We start from the raw sequence: 22,554 nt of genomic DNA on the forward strand, positions 1-22,554 counted from the left end.
TTTGAAACCCCAACTTGTTATTATCTGATACTTGAACGTGCAGTTTTACGCCACAACTTTCTCTGCTACACCTTCGTGTACGAACGCAGCGATTTCTCTACACAAAGCAGCCGGTACGACAATGCTTCACACAGCGGGCGGCGGGTAGGTTGGCGTTTTAGCCTTTCGGTTCTTCTCGCCGATAACCTCCATCATCTCCTCCACCCATGTTCCGAATATGTGGCGGCTCTGAAGGGAGAGTGGGTCGGCAGGAGGCTCTATGTCGGCGGGGGAGATGGGACTTCCAATGCTTTTCCGACGACCTTGGCTGAATCACCAAACGCGCGTCCAAATTGAGGAGGGCTGGAACTTGGCGACTTTCTCCCTGAACTGTTTCCAAAACACTTTCCCCAAAGATAGCACCGCACGCACGGGATTGCATCAATGTGCAGCCTCTTTCGGCTTTACGTTCGCTTCGATGCAATTCGTTATGCCAAACACGCGATATGATTTCTTACCTTCTCACATCACACTCTTGGCCAAGCTGCTGCCTCTGTAAATGTCGCGCCACAGCCTCTGGATGGCAGCAAAGTTACACATTTGCTTTGATTTTTAAAAAAAACGTGTTTTTTTGCGCATTTTGTCAAACACGTAGCTAAAGTTCCTGTTTCCACCCCCCCTTTTTTTTTTCTTGCTCTTTGAACTCGCACCCGCGTATAATCGTTATGGAATGGCCACAATCCTATCCGAGTCTTTCAGAACAGGGTGTCAGGAATATCCCAGTGTTGATGTGGATTTGTCTGTAACGCAATTAAAATGTCAGTCGCTGTCCTTTCAGAACTGCACGTTTGTTACATTAAGTGATATCCAGAGAGCCCATTCCAGGCAATCCAGAATTTAAGTATTTAATACGACTCAATAAATCACAAGTCGGATATACAAGACACCAATATGCATTCTAAATTCGTCAAGCAAGGGTTTCGAAAAAGTTTCGATTTCCCCTCGTCAATCTAGATGGGGATTTTCTCATTGCATAAATATCTTTTTTTCCCCCCAAAATAAACTTTGAAATGTGGCGAATTGTGGTTAGAGGCAACGCTTTATCCAAAGGCGAAGATTGTTGTGTGGGGAGATTGGTCTGCCTGTCCCGGGCGGGAGGGGGCTTCCCCCGAGAACCCCCTCGGCGTCCACTGCATGAAACGTGGAGTGTAACTGGGGCAAGGTGTTGGCTATTCGAAACGGTGGCTGTGGGCTGGGATGGGGTGAGTGTGCTGGAGAGAGAGCTGCTTCCCCTGTGCGTGTGAGATTGGTCGAGTCCAACTCGTTGGTTCCAGAGAGCCGGGTTCCGCTTTGCTCTGCTCTCTGCCTCTCTCTCACACACTCAATCACACACTCTCTCTCTCTCTCACACACACACACACACACACACGGAACTAGTCTATCTCCCTCTCGAGCTTTGCTGAGGATTGAGCTCTGCCGGAATATCACCGAGACGGATTTGAAACCTTCCCTCTTCTGCTCTGGCCTCTCTATATCTCTGCAATACACACATACAAATATATAGTCTCTCTGCTCCCCCTCCATGATATGCCAGCGAACCATGAGAAGCCCTGGCACCCCCAGTATGGTCCGACTGGTACCGCCGTGTGAACCCAGATCCGTATGTGTTGAGATTAAAGCCCTTAAACCTTCGGCGTGCGGACTCTTGGAGATGACGGCAGGAACATCACTGAGATCTCTGCTGCTGCTCTGCTGTGTCGGGCTGCTGGTTGCAGCTGGCGGTAAGTTAGCTGTGATCTTCACACATGCCCATCTCACCCTTAGGAGGAAAAGCGATAGTTTGTGTGGTTCTGTGTGCATCTGTCGGATCCAGAGCTCCGTCAGTCTCAGCATCCCCGCCACTCTGTCCCTCACACCCCGAGAAGTGGACATCACCCTCCACTGCACTTGACATTTGCCTGAAAGCTGCAGTCTCTGAACTCCTTAAGTCAGGAGCAAGCAGCTCCTCACTGAGCTCAGTCTCAGCTGCAGCTTTGGAGCGGGCTGGGAGAGAGGGGTAGGAACAGGGGCTGGGGGAGAGGGGTAGGAACAGGGGCTGGGAGAGAGGGGTAGGAACAAGGGCTGAGGGAGAGGGGCAGGAACAGGGGCTGCGAGAGTGGGATAAGAACAGGAGCTGCGAGAGAGGGGTAGGAACAGGGACTGGGAGCGGGGGATAGGGGTAGGAGAGAGGGTTGGTGGTAGAAGAGGGGACTGGGAGGAAGGAGGGGGTGTGGGAGAGAGGGCTGGTAGGAAGGAGACAGGGCTGCGGGGCAAGAACAGGGGCTGGGGGTGGGGGTAGGAGAGGGGATGGGGTAGGAGATGGGGCAGGGGGTAGGAGAGGGGATGGGGTAGGAGAGGGGCAGGGGGTAGGAGAGGGGATGGGGTAGGAGAGGGGATGGAGTAGGAGAGGGGCAGGGGGTAGGAGATGGGATGGGGTAGGAAATGGGGCTGGGGGTAGGAGAGGGGATGGAGATAGGAGAGGGGCTGGGGGCTAGGAGATGGGGCTGGGGTAGGAGATGGGCTGGGATTAGAAAGGGGCTGGGCAGGAGATGTGCTGGGGGTAGGAGATGGGGCTGGGGGTAGGAGAGGGGCAGAGGGTAGGAGAGGGGCAGGGGGTAGGAGAGGGGATGGGGTAGGAGAGAGGCAGGGGGTAGGAGAGGGGATGGGGTAGGAGAGGGGCAGGGGGTAGGAGAGGGGATGGGGTAGGAGAGGGTATGGGGTAGGAGAGGGGCTGGGGGTAGAAGCTAGAACGTGGAGGAGGGGGTCAGGAATCGGAGGGATGTAAACATTGCGAATCCCAAACCCCGAAATGACTGAAGAATCCGGTCATTAACTGGAGTGAACAGTGCATTTTTTATCAATGTTGGATAATATTCAGCGTCGCTCTGTTTCTAAAGGAGAATGATGACTGTACTGCTCTTTGGCTGATATATCTGATTTAATCTGATTAATTTTGTATTTCTGTCTCTCGGCTTCTATATGTTTGGTGAGTCGGTGGGGAACAGACATGGGGAAGTCCAGGTCTGATAGATATCGGCTGGATTGAGAACACTGAATCCTTATTATCTGCTCCTGACTGTCACCGAGCCCCCTGCTCGCCTTTCAATATGTAGCTTTAATGCTGAAATGGACGATTACATTGAAGGAAACTTGATTGCTGTATTTTTCCTGCAGAATCTATGCTTAGAAAGTCACACAGGTGTTTTATTGTCCAGCTGTATATTTGTTTCAGTGAGACTGGGGGAATCTTGGTGAGTCTGGTAACGAGCTTGTCTTGAAATCTTTTTTTAATGGTTGTCAGGAAGTTCCGATACTTGGTGCGTTTTCTTCCATTTCCTTTTTTGGAGGGAGGGGAGGTGATTTCGGCTGGCGTGTAGCTCCATTGCGTTAAGTTTAGTTACATCTGTCCCCCCTCCCCCGCTCCATGCATAATACCAGGCTGGAGCTGAAATTATTTTGCTTTTCTAAGTCCCTCTTGAAATGGCGCTTTGGAGCGGAATGAAGACATATCGCGGCTCTGCTCCCGAAATATCGATGGAGAAGGGCTAGAGACAGCCTCCCGGTGATTCTCAGCACAGAGACCGCTGGTGTTCAAGTCCGCGGGCTGGACTGCGAGAATTAGATAAAGCGCACAACGCATTAAGAGCAATGCTTCTAGAAAGTGATTTGTTTCAGTGTTCTGCATTATTACAACTCGACACAGGGAGACGTTAACTAACCAGGGAGAGGAGAATTTGAACAAGGGCCGGACCGAGTCCGCCTTGAATAAGAGATTGGGATAAGGGGAAGCGGGGAGAATCTGTTCGCAGTTTGTCACTCTTGTTGCTTCACATCTCCCCGGGCGGTATTCTCGCTCAGAGTGCTGTACCTGCTTGCACATACTCAAGTCTGTGTAAGTGTGAATTGAGTTTCTGTCAGTCAACATGCCTTGTGTGTGTGTGTTAATGTGGTGTATGTGTGCATCATTCTGTGTATGTCCGAGTGTGTTAATGTTGCATGTGTGCGTCATTGTATGTGTGTGTGTTAATGTGGAATGTGTGCATCATTCTGTGTATGTGTTAATGTGGAATGTGTGCATCATTCTGTGTGTGTGTTAATGTGTTGCGTATGCATCATTCTGTGTGTTGTGTGTGCGTGCCTGTGTGCATGTGTGTGTGTGCATCATTGTGTGTGTGTTCAAGTGGTATGTGTGCACCATTCTGTGTGTGTCTGTGTGATAATGCAGTATATGTGCATCATTCTGTGTGACTCTGTATATTAATGTGGTATATGTGCATCATTGTGTATGTGTGTGTTATTCTGGTATGTATGCGTCATTCTGTGTGTGTGTGTCTGTATGTGTGCCTGTGTATGTTAAAGTGGTATGTGTGCATTATTCTGTGTGTTAATGTGGTATATGTGCATCATTGTGTGTGTGTATGTGTGTGTGCACGTGTGTTAATGTGTTATGTGTGCATCATTGTGTGTTCTGGTATGTATGCACCATTCTCTGTGTGTGTGTTCAAGTGGTATGTGTGCATTATTCTGTGTTTGTCTTTGTGTGTTAATGTGGTATGTGTGCATCATTCTGTGTGCCTGTGTATGTCCGTGTTATTGTGGTATATGTGCATCATTCTGTGTGTTAAAGTGGTATGTGTGCATTATTCTGTGTGTGTTAATGTGGTATGTGTGCATCATGCTGCATATGTGTGTTAATGTAGTATGTGTGCATCATTCTGTGTGTGTATCTGTGTGTTAATGTGGTATGTGTGCATCATTCTGTGTGTGTCAATGTGGTATGTATGCATTATTCTGTGTGTGTTAATGTAGTATGTGTGCATCATTCTGTCTGTGTGTGTGTGTGTTAATATGGTATATGTGCATCATTGTGTGTGTGTGCCTGTGTGTTAATGTGGTATATGTGCATCATTGTGTTTGTGTTAATGTGGCATGTGTGCATCATTGTGTGATATTGTGGTATGGATGCATCATTCTGTGTGTGTGTGTGTATGTGTGTGCCTGTGTGTGTTAAAGTGATATGTGTGCATCATTCTGTGTGTGTTAATGTGGTATGTGTGCATTATTCTGTGTGATAATGTGGTATGTGTACATCATTGTGTGTGTTAATGTGGTATGTGTGCATCATTCTGCATGTGTGTGTGTTTCTGCCATTCGAGGGACGCACTGATTTTCTGCAAACTTGCCAATAAAAGTCAGCCCTTTGGTGGACAATGGGGTGTGAGTATGGGGACAGCAGGAGCTCTGCCTGTCCCGCATATCGCAGTTCACAAGAAAAAGAGAGTTGAAGTGACATCAGGTACTGCTCAAGGGAAACAACCTTTTTCACAGCTTTTCTACATTGATATCTGGTCTTATCCGCATCACAAGGGGCATGCTGTTAGTGTGGGTGACAGACAGAGAGTGCAGAGTCTGTGCACCTGGTGACTGACCCTGGATTTCCTCTGCTCAGACAGCGTCTGCCAGCTCCCTCCACCTGGGCGCAGCGCTGTAGATTTGTACCGGGGCAAAGGAGCTCTGGCCGTTGGCTTCTCTCCCTTGGAAATTAAATGTTTACTTCAGCACAAACACATACACACTTTTACACACCCACACTTCTACATAGAGGCACATACATACTCAGACACACTTGTACACAGTTTCTGCGCCCATTCGCAGACACAGACTCTCGCACTCACAACCACATAGACACACAAACACACACTCATACTGTCTCTCTCACTCTTACTGGAGTGTAGGTCACTATTTATGCCACGGGCCGGGGGAATCCGATGTCCAATGTTGGCGATGGGGGAGTCAGGGGCGCACATTCCCAGCCACTTCCACCACCAGAATGAAGAGTCGGCAGTGGCGAGAGGGTCCTCACAGTGCCAGGTGCTGCGGCGGAGAAGCGCAGCTCCGCGCCAATCCTACATGTTACCGTGGTGAGAATTCCCGAGAGTGAGTGCATGGCCGAACACACACTTGAGGAGTGAACATGGAAAATAGCTTGTGGCTTGGAAAAGGACAGGTCGATGCAGAATTACCCGTTGATAGAGTGGGAAGTGTTCATTGCATAAGATATCTTTAGACATGGTGTTAAAGGGTCCGGTTTATCCCCAGGTAGAAAATTTCACACACTCAGATCACCACCCAGCACACACTGAAGCCCATTCTCACACACTCAGGAACCCCTCACACACACAGACACGCCCTCCACACACCCTGACCCCACTCACGCGCGCACACACACACCCTGATCCCATTCTCTCACACACCCTGATGTCATTCTCACATACCCACACACCCTGATGTCATTCTCAAACACTCACACACCCTGACCCCATTTTCACACACTCAGACACCACCCCTGCACACACCCTGACCCCATTCTCACACTCCCAGACAACCCCACACACCCTGATTCCAACCCACACATTCAGACACCCCCACACACCCTGACCCCATTCTCACATGCTCAGACACTACCACACACCTTGACCCCATTCTTACACACACAGGCAACACCACACACTCTGATCCCATTCTCACACAGACAGACAACCTCCACATACGCCCAATCCCATTCACACACACCCAGACACACTTCACACATCCTGATCTAATTCTCACACACTCAGACATGTTGCTGAAACACATTGCTCACACTGATCCCTGAAATACATTGCTCACACTCTCACACTGATCCCTGAAATACATTGCTCACTCCCTCACACTGATCCCTGAAACACATTGCTCACACACTCACACTGATCCCTGAAACACATTGCTCACACTCTCACACTGATCCCTGAAATACATTGCTCACTCCCTCACACTGATCCCTGAAACACATTGCTCACACACTCACACTGATCCCTGAAACACATTGCTCACACTCTCACACTGATCCCTGAAATACATTGCTCACTCCCTCACACTGATCCCTGAAACACATTGCTCACACTCTCACACTGATCCCTGAAATACATTGCTCACACCCTCACACTGAAACACATTGCTCACACTCTCACACTGATCCCTGAAACACATTGCTCACACCCTCACACTGATCCCTGAAACACATTGCTCACACTCTCACATTGATCCCTGAAACACATTGCTCACACCCTCACACTGATCCCTGAAACACATTGCTCACACTCTCACACTGATCCCTGAAACACGTTGCTCACACATTCACACTGATCACTGAAACACATCGCTCGCACCCTCACAATGATCCCTGACATTGCTCAAACCCTCACACTGATTCCTGAAACACATTGCTCACACTCTCACACTGAAACACATTGCTCACACCCTCACACTGATCACTGAAACACATTGCTCACACTGATCCCTGAAACACGTTGTTCACACTCCCACACTGATCCCTGAAACACATTGCTCACACTCACACTGAAACACATTGCTCACACTCTCACACTGATCCCTAAAACACATTGTTCACACTCCCACACTGATCCCTGAAACACATTGCTCACACTCACACTGATCCCTGAAACACATTGCTCACATACTCACACTGATCGCTGAAACACATTGCTCACTCCCTCACACTGATCACTGAAACACATTGCTCACACTCTCACACTGATCCCTGAAACACGTTGGTCACACTCCCACACTGATCCCTGAAACACGTTGCTCACAATCACACACTGATCCCTTAGACACATTCCTTTAGGCACTGGTCTGTGCAGAGAACAATCTCAGCCGTTGAAAGCAACTTGAGTGCCCTCTACCCGGGTAAGCCCATCTACAGGTGGTCAATGACAATCCTGTCTTCTTGTGCTGCCTGCAGGACGGCAGCAGGGATAAGCTCTCTTCCCTCAGTGTACAAGCTGCTTGTTTCGCCTTCCCCTTGGTCAGTCCCTGGTTCGGGTCAGCTGGAGATCAGCAGCCTGGAGAATAAATGAGTGATCGAGGCGAACCGCATGGTGAAGCAAATCAAACAGAAATACAGCTGGCCAGGGCGAGTTAACTGTGGGGAAAATGGCTAATCGGGGCGAATTATCTGTGGGATAATATAATTATTCTTGATCAAAGTGAGTTATGTATATATATATCTCTATAGTGACTGAATATTAAAGATAGGCCAATAGTTTGGTCATTCGGCCTGGATGAATGACTGCACTCTCACAGTGTGAGCACCTTGTTACAGGCGAATTTTTCCCCAAGTTATTGCTGTTTCCATTCAGCACAAGCTCAGAGCTGAAGAGAAACGAGTCGCCATCCATCCCCGCCTCCTTTCCACATGAGAACCCCCCACCCCAGGCCTTTGCTCTTCTCCCCCCCTACCCAGGCCTTTGCTCTCCTCCCCCCTCCCCAGGCCTTTGCTCTCCTTCCCCCACCCCCAGGCCTTTGCTCTCCTCCCCCCTCCCCAGGCCTTTGCTCTCCTTCCCCCACCCCCAGGCCTTTGCTCTCCTCCCCCCTCTCCAGGCCTTTGCTCTCCTCCCCTCCGCCCCAGGTCTTTGCTCTCCTCCCCCCTCCCCAGGCCTTTGCTCTCCTCCCCCGCCCCCCCGCCCCCGGTCTTTGCTCTCCTCCCCCCTTCCCAGGCCTTTGCCCCCCCACCCCCTGGGCCTTTGCTCTCCTCCCCCACCCCCAGGCCTTTGCTCTCCTCCCCCCTCCCCAGGCCTTTGCTCTCCTCCCCTCCGCCCCAGGTCTTTGCTCTCCTCCCCCCTCCCCAGGCCTTTGCTCTCCTCCCTCCCCCCACCCCAGGCCTTTGCTCTCCTCCCCACCCTCCCCCCCCCAGGCCTTTGCTCTCCTCCCCACCCTCCCCCCCAAGGCCTTTGCTCTCCTCCCCACCCTCCCCCCCAGGCCTTTGCTCTCCTCCCCACCCTCCCCCCCAGGCCTTTGCTCTCCTCCCCACCCTCCCCCCCAGGCCTTTGCTCTCCTCCCCACCCTCCCCCCCAGGCCTTTGCTCTCCTCCCCACCCTCCCCCCCAGGCCTTTGCTCTCCTCCCCACCCTCCCCCCCAGGCCTTTGCTCTCCACCCCACCCTCCCCCCCAGGCCTTTGCTCTCCTCCCCCTCCCCCCCAGGCCTTTGCTCTCCTCCCCCTCCCCCCCACCCCAGGCCTTTGCTCTCCTCCCCCCCCACCCCAGGCCTTTGCTCTCCTCCCCCTCACCCCAGGCCTTTGCTCTCCTCCCTCCCCCCCCCCACCCCAGGCCTTTGCTCTCCTCCCCCTCCCCCCCACCCCAGGCCTTTGCTCTCCTCCCCATCTCCTGCCCCCGCCCCTTGCCAATGGGGCAGCGAGTCCTCCCTGAGACAGTCCCATCGGGAAGCAGCCGAGTTGCCGGGGTAACCGCCTGTCACGGGGCGCGCTCGGAGCAAGGCGGCAGGCGCGTCACGGGGCGGGGGCGGGGCGAGCCGGCTCCTCGCACTCACCGCCACAGCCCCGGTGCCCTGGCCTTTGCCGCCCGCGAAGCGGCTGAGTTTAATCAGGTCAGCCTCAGTGAACTCTCCCGGCGGTGGGCGCCCAGGAGGGCAGCCGGAGCGCCGGGCACCGAGGGCAGACACTTGGCTCCTGAGCCCGGGAAGAAGCACATTCAAGCCGCCTTCGCGCGAGGTTTTGCCACTCTGACGGCGCTAAAGAAATGCAAGTTGTCAGTGTTTCTGCTGGGGTCGGATAGAATGAGCTGAATGGCCTGCACTATTTTGTGACCTCTTCCCGTCCATTCAGTATTTAAGGGCAACCGACTGGGAAGGATTTTTATTCGGAGACACAAACGGTGCGAGAATGTAACTCAGTAAAGGTTACATTTTTAAAAATCCATCGCCATTAGCTAAAAGTGATAGCTGGCCCTCCGTGCACAATCTGCTTTTTTGTTATAACCTTTTATCTGCACAGTCACCTCCTTGTCAAATTTGTCAATCAAATCTGACACTCTTTAAAATAAACTCCATGGGATGTGGGCGTCACTGGCAAGGCCAGCATTTGTTGCCCATCCTTAATGGCCCTAGAATCAAGTGGCTTGTTGTAGGGCAGCCAAGAGTTAATCCCAGTGCTGTGGGTCTGCAGTCACACGTAGGCCAGACCAGGTAAGGACAGCAGGATTTCACTCCCTAAAGGGGACCATAACTGTAACTAGCTTTCAATTCCAGATTTTTAAAAAACAATTAACTGAATTTATTCTTTAATTACATTGAAATTCCACCACCTGTCCTGGTGGAATTTGAACTCACATCCCCAGGGTAGTAACCTGGGCCTCTGGATTATGAAGCAGGTGACATTGCCACAACACCACCATCTCCCCTGCACTGGTTGCTGTTATTACTGTTGAGAGAGGCAAGCATATACTTGCAAAGCTGTCTGACTTCAGATTTGGTGGCAGTCTATATCCCACTGAGATTACTGATAGTAGAATGTTTGCCTGTAAGTGAAGACCTTTCTTGACAACAATCTAGGGACAGACAAGGAATCTTTGGCTAATCACCATCACCCATTTGGCTGAGGGCAGTGCTAAGCATATAGGCCCAAATCTGCCAGTCTCCAGATCGGAGATGGTAGATACATCACAAGATACATGCCAGGTAGCTGAATAAGTCCTGGTGCTACACATTCATGGGAGTTGCCTGGGAAGTTTAAACTTCTGATGGGCTGATTCCCTGCTTCCCAGCACCCTCTGCGAATGCCTTAGCTTAGGGTGGAGACTTGGGCTAGGTACATGCAACTGACCTGGATACTTATCCTGGAAATGTAGTTTAATACCTGCAGTTTAATACCTGCTCTAACAGCTGGGTAACTCTACAACCAAACCCCTGAAACATCTTCCCTGATCATTCAACTAACCCCTGCCACTCAACTAACCCTCTACCACACAACTGGGAGCAGACCAGTTGGGAACCAGCAACAGTTTTTGGCACTTCTGCTCCCGCCAGCTCCATATTCAAGCAAGTTTTACTAACATCACCAGTTAGGCCTCATATAGACTACGCTTTCCTAAGTGCAGGCACTGGCTGTATTCAGGGCAGCCCCATTTTACAGGCATTATGTTCCTTATTTGCATATAGTAGCATTGACATTATGGTAATGTCGCTTGACTAGTAATCCAGAGGCCCAGTCTAATGCATTGGGAGCACAGGTTGAAATTCCACCATGGTAGCTGGTGGAATTTAAATTCAATAAATAAAATCTGGAATTGGAAGTTAGCCTCTGTAATGGTGACCATGAAATTATTAAACTAAAAGCCCATCTGATTCACTAATGGCTTTTAGGGAAGGAAATCTGTTATCCTTACCCAGTCTGCCTACATGTGACTTCAAACTTATAACAATGTGGTTGTCTCTTCACTACCCTCTGAAATGGCCTACCAAGCCATTGAGTTCAAGGGCAATTAGGGATGGGCAAAACATGCTGGCTTTGCCAGTGACACCCACAACCCATGAAAGAATAAAGAAAAAAAATGTTAACACCTGTTTCAAGCTTGGGCCTAGGGCACTGGTTCTTCTGCATTTATCAATATGGCACTTCCAGTGCGAGAAATGTGAGCCCACTGTGTTCGACAGTTAGTTTAGCACCTGAGAAACAGGCACAGCACCAACTAATTTCTCAGTCTAGGTGTTTAATGATGACAGGCTGAATGGAAAAGCAGAAATATTGTTAGAATTCTTTAAATCAAATTCAGTTGCCCAGCAGATTAAAGATGAGAAAAATACCTTTAAGAGCCAGGTTCTTAGACAGCACTAGTCTTCTTTACAAAATATCTGTCAATTTGCTAACAATTCTAACCCTTGCTTGCATAGAGTGCTTTGAAGTATTATTACTTGGAAATGGAGAGTTAAGAAAATGTATGGTACAAGTACACAATGAGACACAAATCTGTCAATTCATTCATGGAAATAGAACAGCTCCAGAAATGCATAATTTTTCACATTTAGTCGATTTGCTTAGAAACACTGTAAAAGAACAAGTAAATTTGGATCTAGCTGATCTGGGAGCTGAGCCACTATTTTGTGGATTTCTGCTTGGTAAAGTACAGACACTGAAACGTTATTGCCATATGGTTTTCCCCTAATATATTAATAAACTACATGTTATTGAAGTATTTTTACCAGCTTTTCAAACACAATTTCCATAAAATGAAGTCTGCAAAAAAAATAATTCTGATTAACTTTCTTGTTTCCTTTTGCAAAGGGAAGTTTTCCTTCTTTGTGTGTAGATGCAACCTCTGCTCCTTGTTTCTGTCCCCTCATAGTTCCCCTAATACCGAGCCACTGGCCTATATAAGCATGGAGCAGCTTCTGAAGTGCTTCCGAAGCACTTTCCTGAGTTAAAGTGTTAGGTTCTCCCAGGCAGTGAGCTATCGTATTTTTAATCAGGTTTCTTCTCACAGTATGAGAAACGTTTCTAAAATCTGGAATGGGATTACATTACCATAGTGATATTCTCATCAGATGCAGTTACACTGATAGGCTTCTCTATTGTGCCAATGTGGTTTGTTAGGTGACGGCACAACTTTCAGGTCTTACTTCTACATTAGAGTAGAAGAGTGAATCACTTTTGTTCAGTGATTTTACACCCATCTTTAGATAGCAGGACAACTCTCAAATCTTATTCTGCAGTGGACTGAATGGAAGGAAAGAAAATCCTTTGGTCAGTGATTTCCCACCTCTCTTCCAGTCTGTAGGCGGCAGTATAACTCTGATTTGCATCTGCAAGAATCAATTCTTCTCCCTGACAACATCAGAAATAATCTGACCTCCAGGCATTATTGATTAGAGCCAGAAGGTATGGATTTTTAAGGCGGTAACCTCAATCAAAGATAGAGTGAGATTTGGAGTACGAAGTATAGCAGCTAACCTTTTGTCATGGCTGGTCTGCATACATAAACTTAACCTCGAAGATTATTGAACTGATTTTTAAAATAGCTAAAACAAAAACAGAAATACCTGGAAAAACTCAGCAGGTCTGGCAGCATCGGCGGAGAAGAGCAAAGTTGACGTTTCGAGTCCTCATGACCCTTCAACAGAACTAAGTAGAAATAGGAAAGGGGTGAAATATAAGCTGGTTTAAGGGGGGGGGGGGCGGAAAGAAGTCGGGGGGTTTGTTGGGACAAGCAAGCAGTGATAGGAGGAGATAACCAAAAGATGTCACAGACAAAAGAACAAAGAGGTGTTGAAGGTGGTGATATTATCTAAAAGAATGTGCTAATTAAGAGTGGAGAGCAGGACAAGCAAGGTAGCTCTAGTGGGGATGGGGTGAAATAAGCGATGGGTGGAATACATTTAAAAATAATGGAAATAGGTGGGAAAAGAAAAATCTATATAAATTATTGGAAGAAACAAAAGGGAGGGGGAAGAAACGGAAAGGGGGTGGGGATGGAGGAGAGAGTTCAAGATCTAAAGTTGTTGAACTCAATATTCAGTCCGGAAGGCTGTAAAGTGCCTAGTCAGAAGATGAGGTGCTGATCCTCCAGTTTGCGTTGAGCTTCACTGGAACAATGCAGCAAGCCAAGGACCTTCAATACCTCTTTGATCTTTTGTCTGTGACATCTTTTGGTTATCTCCTCCTATCACTGCTTGCTTGTCCCAACAACAACCCCCCCCTTCTCCACCCCCCCACCCCCCCCGCCCTTAAACCAGCTTATATTTCACCCCTTTCCTATTTCTACTTAGTTCTGTTGAGGACTCAAAACGTCAACTTTGTTCTTCTCCGCTGATGCTGTCAGACCTGCTGAGTTTTTCCAGGTATTTCTGTTTTTGTTTTGGATTTCCAGCATCCGCAGTTTTTTGTTTTTAAAATAGCTTGTTTGATCTCCCAGTTTCAAAGGTAAAAGCGAGCCAACAGAAAACTTTTGTGGAGAACATGCCCTTTCCACACCGTTAGAATCATCTTCCATACATATGTTACAATGTCATCCAAATGAAAAACAAAGACTTGTATAGCGCCTTTCACAACCTCAGGACATCCCAAAGTGCACAATAGCTAATGAAGAGGTGTAATAACTGCTGTAGTGTAGAAAACCTGGCAGCTAATTTGCACAGAACAAGCTCCCACAAACAACAGTGTGATAATGACCAGATAATCCGTTTTTGTGATGTTGATTAAGTAATTGATATTTGCCAGGACACTGGGGATAACTCCCCTGGTCTTTTTTGGAATAGTGCCATGGGATCTTGAATGTCCACCAGAGAGGGCACATGGGGCCTCTGTTTAATGTCTCATCTGAACAGCAGTCACTCTGACAGTGTAGTACTCTCTCAGTACTGGAATGGAGTGTTAGCCTAAATTCGTGTGCTCCTGTGGAAGGGTCTGGGCATAAGAGGAGTGACGATCCCAGGCAGTGGAGGCACTCAGGTAAAAGCCTCCCTGTACATGGATGATGTCGCCGTCTTCTGCTCGGATCCGCTGTCGGTGCGCAGATCCACATCTGCGACCAGTTCGAACTGGCCTTGGGAGCCAAGGTAAATCGTGGGAAGAGCGAGGCCATGTTCTTTGGGAACTGGGCTGACCGATGCTTTGTCCCCTTCACTGTCAGGGCTGACGGCCTGAAGGTGCTGGGGATATGGTTCGGAGGGACCAGGGCATGCGTTAGAAACTGGAAGGAGCGAGTGTCTATGGTGAAAAGGAAACTGGACGTGTGGGAGCGACGCTCCCTCTGCATTGTGGGTAAGAACCTGGTCATCAGGTGTGAGGCACTCTCGCTGTTGCTGTATGTGGCGCAGGTCTGGCCCATTCCACACTCCTGCGTGGTGGCGATCACTCGAGCCATCTTCCGTTTTATCTGGAGGTCAAAAATGGATCGTGTCCGCAGGGACGCGATGTACAAGCCCCTAGATAAAGGGGGAAAAAACGTGCCCAACATCGCCCTCATACTGATGGCCACCTTTGTGTGTGGCTGCATCAAGCGGTGTGTAGACCCTCAGTACGCAAACACCAAGTGTCACTATGTGCTGAGGTTCTACCTGTCCCCGGTGTTGCGAAGGATGGGTCTGGCCACGCTGCCGCGGAACGCTCCAAGTAGTTGGACCGTGCCGTACCACCTGTCCCTCGTGGAAATATTTCTGCAGAAAAACACCTTTGACCACAAGTCCATCAGGCAGTGGTCGGCACGTAACGTCTTAGAGGTCCTGCGGGAAAAGGAGAGGGTGGATCCTGTGGGATGGTACCCCGAGCAGACTGTCAAAGTCATTTGGCAGAATGCCTCATCGCCAGAACTTTCCAACAAGCACCAAGACGTGGCTTGGCTGGTGGTGAGAAAGGCCCTCCCCGTCAGATCCTTCCTACACGCCAGGAGTCTCACCCCCTCGGCACGTTGCCCTCGAGGTGGCTGTGGTGGAGAAGAGACCGTTGTTCACCTCCTTGTGGATTGTGCCTTTGCAAAGAAGGTCTGGAGAGAGATGCAGTGGTTGCTGTCGAGGTTCATCCCGAGCAGTTCTGTGACACAGGACTCTGTGCTCTACGGGCTGTTCCCAGGGACACACACCGAGACAAACATCAACTGCAGCTGGAGGATCATCAACTCGGTGAAAGACGCGCTTTGGTCTGCCTGAAACTTGTTGGTCTTCCAGCGCAAAGAGTTGTCCCCGACCGAGTGTGGCAGACTGGCACATTCCAAAGTCCAGGACTACGTACTGAGGGATGCACTAAAGCTTGGGTCAGCCGCCGCAAAGGCGCAATGGGGAAGGGTCGCTGTCTAAGACCTTTCTGCCACAGGGCACCGAGGGACTGGGAACTGTTTAAATCCCCTTGGGCCGTACAGCTCAAAATGAAAGGCTGTAAATGATTGTAATATTGTTTGTACTGATGCACCTGGTGATACATTTTGTAAAAGTTGAACCTGATTGTACCCTTATAATGGTGTTGTTGAAATGGTTTGGAATGTGGTTGAAGATATTTTATGAATAAAGTATATTTTTGCAAAAAAAAAAGTCCACCTGAGAGGGCACATGGGGCCTCTGTTTAATGTCTCATCCGAACAGCAGTCACTCTGACAGTGTAGTACTCTCTCAGTACTGGAATGGAGTGTCAGCCTAAATTCGTGTGCTCCTGTGGGTCTTGAATGCATAACTGACTTAGTCAATGTGCTGAGCAGACAAAGCAAAAAGAAATGTCACAATAATTATTTCAATTAACTTTACATATCCTACTCTGACTTCTCCCTTTCTGCACAAAGCATATCATTGATCAATGTTTATGTAAAGTTGGAAGCACAGAATGACAAGTCCCCAATTTTTATGTCACAATGACACCATGTTTGCCCAATCAGAGACATGCCTGGTGCGCTCCATGCTTTGCCAATCAGAAACATGTTTGCTGCCACATGAGGCCCTCTGGCTTTTCTCTGGATAAAACAACCTTCTGCAAACAACTGACATGGAGTCACCATGTCATCTCGAGAAGGGACCAACTTTTCACCGTACAATTAAAATAAATACATTTACCCTGAACATTATGTGTAGACAATTTCTTCAGATATGTTGCATAATCCTTTTTGTGATGTAATACTGTCTTTAGATAAATAATAAAGAACTGTTGGTGCTGTAAATTGTAATCTCCAGTTGTGGGTTTTAATAATTGCCATATTACTTTAAGAATACTTTCATCTCCAATCCTGCTGAGCAGTGGCTTCATTGGCATGGCCAATCTTCTTGTAGATGGTGATGCTATTCTACTATAGAACCATCACAATCAATCCAAACTCACTCTTCTTGTTTGAGGCCACATGGGACCATATTAACAACTGCTGCCTGTCTGTTGTTAAGGCCTACAAAACACAAGTTGTTTTGAGGCTAGGACCTCATTTACATGTGGCTGGCAAGTTGCACTGCCACCAGTTGGGGAGGCCAGGAAACTGACTGACTGACAAGTGGAACTGGTTGACAGAGCATATGGAGGTGGAGGATGTGGGTTGGGGTTTGCAACAGACTGAAATGTTTTTTATGGACCCAGAATGGTCACTGCTAAGTTACAAATGAGCAGACCATTTACAACACCCATTTGCTTCTCAAAATTACATTGGTGGTTCTATGAACATCAAAGCATCTTGATTCGTGTATTACACATGGTGTCCCACCTGAAAATAGGCTGGTACTCTGGCCGTGCATTCCAGGACCCTTCCCAAGGTCGCAGCAGCCACAGCACCATCAAAAACTGGATAGCAAGTGACTCACCCCATCTTCAGGCCATGGTGCCCTGTTTACCCCCAAAGGGGGCACTAAAAAACCACTCCACACAAATGCTTTTCAATATCAGCCACTGGATGGCGATGATGAGCAGGCACTGTAGCTGAATCTTAGCCCAAGGATGATGCCAGAGCAGAGGTCAGGTAACATTATAAACCCAGAATTGAATCTGGAACTCTCTGGTCTGTAAATTTAGCGCTATGAAGTGCAGTGCTTGTTCACACCAGCCATTGGTAAACTGGAACTTATGTGCATTGGAAATATATTGTATTTTGACAAGTAACATACACATGAAATAGCTGGTGCTTGAACCTAGCAGTTGATTAAAGTTGTAGATTCTATATGGATATGTTGTTTCCTCCATCCTCCCTAATTTGTAGATAATTACTGTGGATTACTTTGCCCTTCCTGGCTTATCTCTGTGCTCGCCTTCATTTAAATGGGTGTGCCTGCAAAGTACAGCACACATTAAATTGAAATTATAGTCAGACATTTAGCTGGATAAATTATACCATTGTGTTGCAAAATAGAGCTGATCAATCAATGTTACCTGCTTGATATAAAACATTTCAGTAATGCAGTTTGTTCCAGCCTCCTCTTACAAAGATGAAGTATGTAATGTACCAATTATTGTCACTAAAACAAGGATATCCATTAAGATGTGTAAAGTAATAAAAACACACCCATCATGACAAGGTTCAATGCAAGTAGAGGCTGTATATAATGATTTTAATCCCACATTGATAAAATAAGCTGTAATGTTGCTACAGGCAGCTGCTTCTCCAAGATATAAATTGTATGTGGTAAAGATGCAATGCAAGGTTTACATTTTACCTCTTAGGGTTATGTACATTTGGATGATTATAATTATTGCAGCATGGGTTTGCATCTTGTAAAATGGTTAATTATGAAGAAAAACTGCAGAGTGAAGACAGGTCAGATCTGGTGGTGGGAATGATAAAGACATTGCTCCTCAGTGGTAGAATCGGGCTGATCAGCGCAAATCCCATTAACGTATTCTAATTATTCTTTACAAGGATTTCTCAGCAGTCATTAGACATGGGAGTCACTAATTACAAGAAGGTTTACATGGATAGTCATTTACGAATTTACCAGCAAGATAAATCACTTGATGGCATTTTAAATTTTATTGAGGTTACCCCAGCTATTGTATTACAGAGTTTATGGCCAACTTCTGATAAGTCAGAGTACCAAAGCCAAGTGTTTGTTCAGTCCTTTTTGTGTGGATTACTTCAGTGTACTTACAGTGTCAGAATGACATGTATGAACAAGGCTAACAGAGAGGTTAAGGTTCAGTATTATAATGACAGATTGCAGTTTCACTCAGCAGCTTCTAACATTTGTGAATGCAAAGGGAATGCCAGTCAATACACTGTTGGCATAGTGTTATATGCCAAGGCTACTGCAGCCTTTGGAAATTTGGCTATAATCATAAAAAGAAAGAAAGACTTGTGTTTATACAGCACTTTTCATGATCAGTGGATGCCACAAAGCACTTCACAGTCAAAGAAGTAATTTTGAAGTGCAGTCACTGTTGTAATGCAAGAAAACAAGTTCCTTAAATTGAATATTTAAACTTTTGCTGCTTATGTGCTATTGCCATGTGTTGTCTAGCTTCGCGAACAATAATAATTCCTTCAGAATTTTTTTCATTTTCATTTTAACATTACAGATACCAGTGAAAGAACTCACAGAATATAAGGGTTATAACTCCTCCTGTTGCCTAATGTTGGAACAAAGGCAGTGTGTGTAAAATGTGGGCTTCTTCAATTTATACTCACATTAACCTTGATTGCTAGACAACAGAGGGAAATACACCCCATTATGTTTTAGCCCTTTCTGTACTGTGGACCAACTATTTAATCTTAGTACAATTGAGGTGTGAGCACCTTGGAGAAGGTGGAAGCTTGCAGCAGTCCTTCTTCAATGTAAGAGGCTGCCTTGACTGCGTTCATCATGTAATCATGTCAATTTCTAGAGTTCTGGTTTTCAATTATCTAAAAAAAATCCTCTAAAGCTGATTTCTAAACTGTAAAAGGCTATTTTTGTATTTGTGGGCCTTATCTTCAAAATGGACAAGAGGACTCAGGTAAGAGCATAAGAACATAAGAATTAGCATCAGGAGATGGCCATTTGGCCCCTTCAAGCCTGCTCCCCCATTCAATAATTTCATGGCTGATCTGATTTGGCCTCAACCCCACTTTCCCACGTGTTCCACATAACCCTTGACTCACCTATAGTTCAAAAATCTGGAGATCTCAGCCTTGAATGTATTCAACCACCCAGCCTCCACATCTCCCTAGAGTAGAGAATTCCAAAGATTCGTGACCGTTTGATAGAGAAGAAATTCCTCCTCATCTCTGACTTAATGGGAGACCTTTCCTTCTGAAACTATCCCCCCTAGTTCTAGAATAAAAGCAAAATACTACGGATGCTGGAAATCTGAAATAGAAACAAAGTGCTGTAAAAAACTCAGCAGGTCTGACAGCATATGTGCAGAGAGAAACAGAGTTAATATTTTGAATCAAATATGACTCTTCTTCAGAACACAGTTCTGAGTTCTAGATTCTCCCATGAGGTGAAACATTCTCTCAGCACCTACCTTGTCAAGCCCCCTCAGAAACCTATATGTTTCAATAATGAGTATAGGCCCAACCTTCTCAACTTTTACTCATAAGAAAACCCTTTTCCCAGGAATCGGCCTAGTGAACCTTCTCTGAACTGCCTCCAAAGCCAGTATATCTTTCCATAAATATGGAGACAGAAACTGTACGCAGTACTCCAGGTGTGGTCTCACCAATGCCCTGTACCATTCGAGCAAGACTTCCCTACTGTTATTCTCCATCTCCCTTACAATAAAGACGAACATTCCATTTGCCTTCTTAATTACTTGCTGTACTTATATGCTAACATTTTGTGTTTCATGTATGAGGAGCCCTAGATCTCTCTTTACCACAGCATTCTGTAGTCTCTCCCTATTTAAATAATATTTTGCTTTTCTATTCTTTCTACCAAAGAGTAGAAAAAAACTTTCTACCTCACATTTTCTGACATTTCACTTTATCTGCCAAATTTTTCCCACTTGCTTAACCTATCTATATCACTTCGCAGACTTTCAGTGTCCTCCTCACAACCTGCTTTCCATGTATCTCTGTATCATCAGCAATCTGCCTATAATACACTCAGTCCCTTCATCCAAATCATTAATATTGATTGTTATTAGTTGAGGCTCCAGCACAGATACCTATCACTCTACTAGTTACAGCTTGCCAACCTGAAAATGACCCATTTATCCCAAGTCTCTGTTTTCTGTTTCCAATTCTCTATCCATGCTAATATATTCTCCCAACAAGTGAGCTCTTATCTTGTGCAGTAGCCTTTTATTTGGCACCTTAATGAATGCCTTTTTGAAATCCAAACACACTGCATCCACAGGTTCCCCTTCATCCTATCTACTAAACCCTCAAAAAACTCTAATGAATTTGTCAAACATGATTTATCTTTCATTAAACCACATCAACTCTGCTTGATTGTATTATGATTTTCCTAATTTCCTGCTACTATTTCCTTAATAATGGATTCCGGCATTTTCCCAAGGACAGTTGTTAGGCCACTGGCCTATAGTTTCCTGCTTTCTCCTCCCTCCTTTCTTAAATAGAGGTGTTACATTAGCAGTTTTCCAATCTGCTGGAATGCAGGGAATTTTTGAAAAATTACAACCAATTAATTCATTATCTCTGGAGTCACTTCCTTTAAGACCCTATGATGTCGGTCATCAGGTCCAACTGACTTGTCAGCCTTTAGTTCCATTAGTTTCCCTGGCACTTTTATTTTTAAAAAAATTTTCATGGGATGTGGATGTCACTGGAAAGGCTTTCAATTCCAGATTATATTAATTGAATTTAAATTCCACTGGCTGCTGTGGTGGGATTTTAACCTGTGCCCCAGTGGATTAGCCTGGGACTCTGGATTACTAATTCAGTGACATTACCACTATGCCACCATCTCTAGTGATATTATTTTTTTAAGTTCTCCCCCTTCCTTTTGCCCCCTGTGCTTTTACTAATATTAGGATGCTTTTATTGTCTTCCACCATGAAGATAGATACAAAATACTTGTTTGAAGTTCCTGCCATTTCCTTATTTCCCTTCATTACATAAGAACATATAAGAACTAGGAGCAGGAGTAGGCAATTCAGCCCTTCGAGCCTGCCCCGCCATTCATTACGGTCATGGCTGATCTCATTTCGGCCTCAACTCCAATTTCCCGTCCTCTCCCCATAACCTTCCAACCTATTACTAATTAAAAATCTGTCTATCTCCTCCTTAAATTTATTCAGCGTCCCAGCATCCACTGCACTCTGAGGTAGTGAATTCCACAGATTCACGACCCTTTGAGAAAAGTAATTCCTCCTCATCTCAGATTTAAATCTACCATCAATCATTAATCCCAGAGTCTCATCCTCTAAGGCATAAATGTTTATTTTAGCTACTGTCTTCCTTTTTATATACTTGTAGAAGCTCTTACTGTCTGTTTTTAAATTTCTTGCTATTTACGATCATAACGTATTTTCTTCCTCTTCTTTTCAGTAATCATTTGCTCATTTATAAAATGTTCCAAATCTTCTGGCCTACCACCAATCTTTGCTGCATTGTGTGCTTTTTATTTCAATTTGATACCATCCTTAACTTCCTTAGTTAGCCACAGCTGGTTTATTCTTCTTGTAGAGTCTTTCTTTCTGAGTTTGATACACCTTTGTTGAGAATTATGAAATATCTCCTTTAACTGCTTATTGACTCTCACTTTTAAAATCTATTTTCTTGGTCCATCTTAGACATTTCTGTCTTCATATCATTGCAAATGCCTTTACTTATGTTTGCGATATTGGTTTCAGACTCATGTTTCTCACCCTCAAACTGAATGTGAAATTCTACCATGTTATGATCACTCTTTCTTAGAGGATCTTTTACTGAGGTAATTAATTAATGCTGCCTAATTACACGTGAGCCATTTATTCTGAGTCTCTGTTTCCTGTTTCCAATTCTCTATCTATGCTAATATATTCCCTCAACAAAATGAGCTCTTATCTTGTGCAGTAACCTTTTATATGGTACCTTATTGAATGCCTTTTTGAAATCCAAGCACAGTACATCCATTGGTTCCCCTTTATCCACCCTGGTTGATTCCACAATGTACTGTTTGAAGAAACTGTCCTGAATACACTCTATGAACGTGACCTCGAGGCTACCTTTGACAATTTGATTTGTCCAATCTAAGTGTAGATTAAAGTTGCCCATGATTATTGTGGTACTTTCCTTACAAGCTGCTGTTATTCCTTGATTTATGTCTTACAGTGTAGCTACTGTTAGGAAGCCTATAGACTATTCC

At 46.2% G+C, this 22,554-nt stretch overlaps 1 protein-coding gene across 1 annotated transcript in view; it reads left to right on the plus strand.

The window, feature by feature from the left end:
• Window positions 1-1,305: 1,305 nt before the first annotated feature.
• Window positions 1,306-22,554, plus strand: part of LOC144680673 (CUB and sushi domain-containing protein 1-like) — a 2,611,816-nt gene continuing 2,590,567 nt past the window's right edge. Inside the window, exon 1 of the mRNA XM_078541910.1 lies at window positions 1,306-1,760. Coding sequence (XP_078398036.1) covers window positions 1,562-1,760 — 199 coding nt within the window. The 5' untranslated portion in view covers window positions 1,306-1,561. The remainder of the gene's footprint in view (window positions 1,761-22,554) is intronic.

This window comes from Cetorhinus maximus, chromosome 5 (assembly GCF_964194155.1).
Source record: "Cetorhinus maximus chromosome 5, sCetMax3.hap1.1, whole genome shotgun sequence".
In the NCBI taxonomy this organism is placed as follows: Eukaryota; Metazoa; Chordata; class Chondrichthyes; order Lamniformes; family Cetorhinidae; genus Cetorhinus; species Cetorhinus maximus.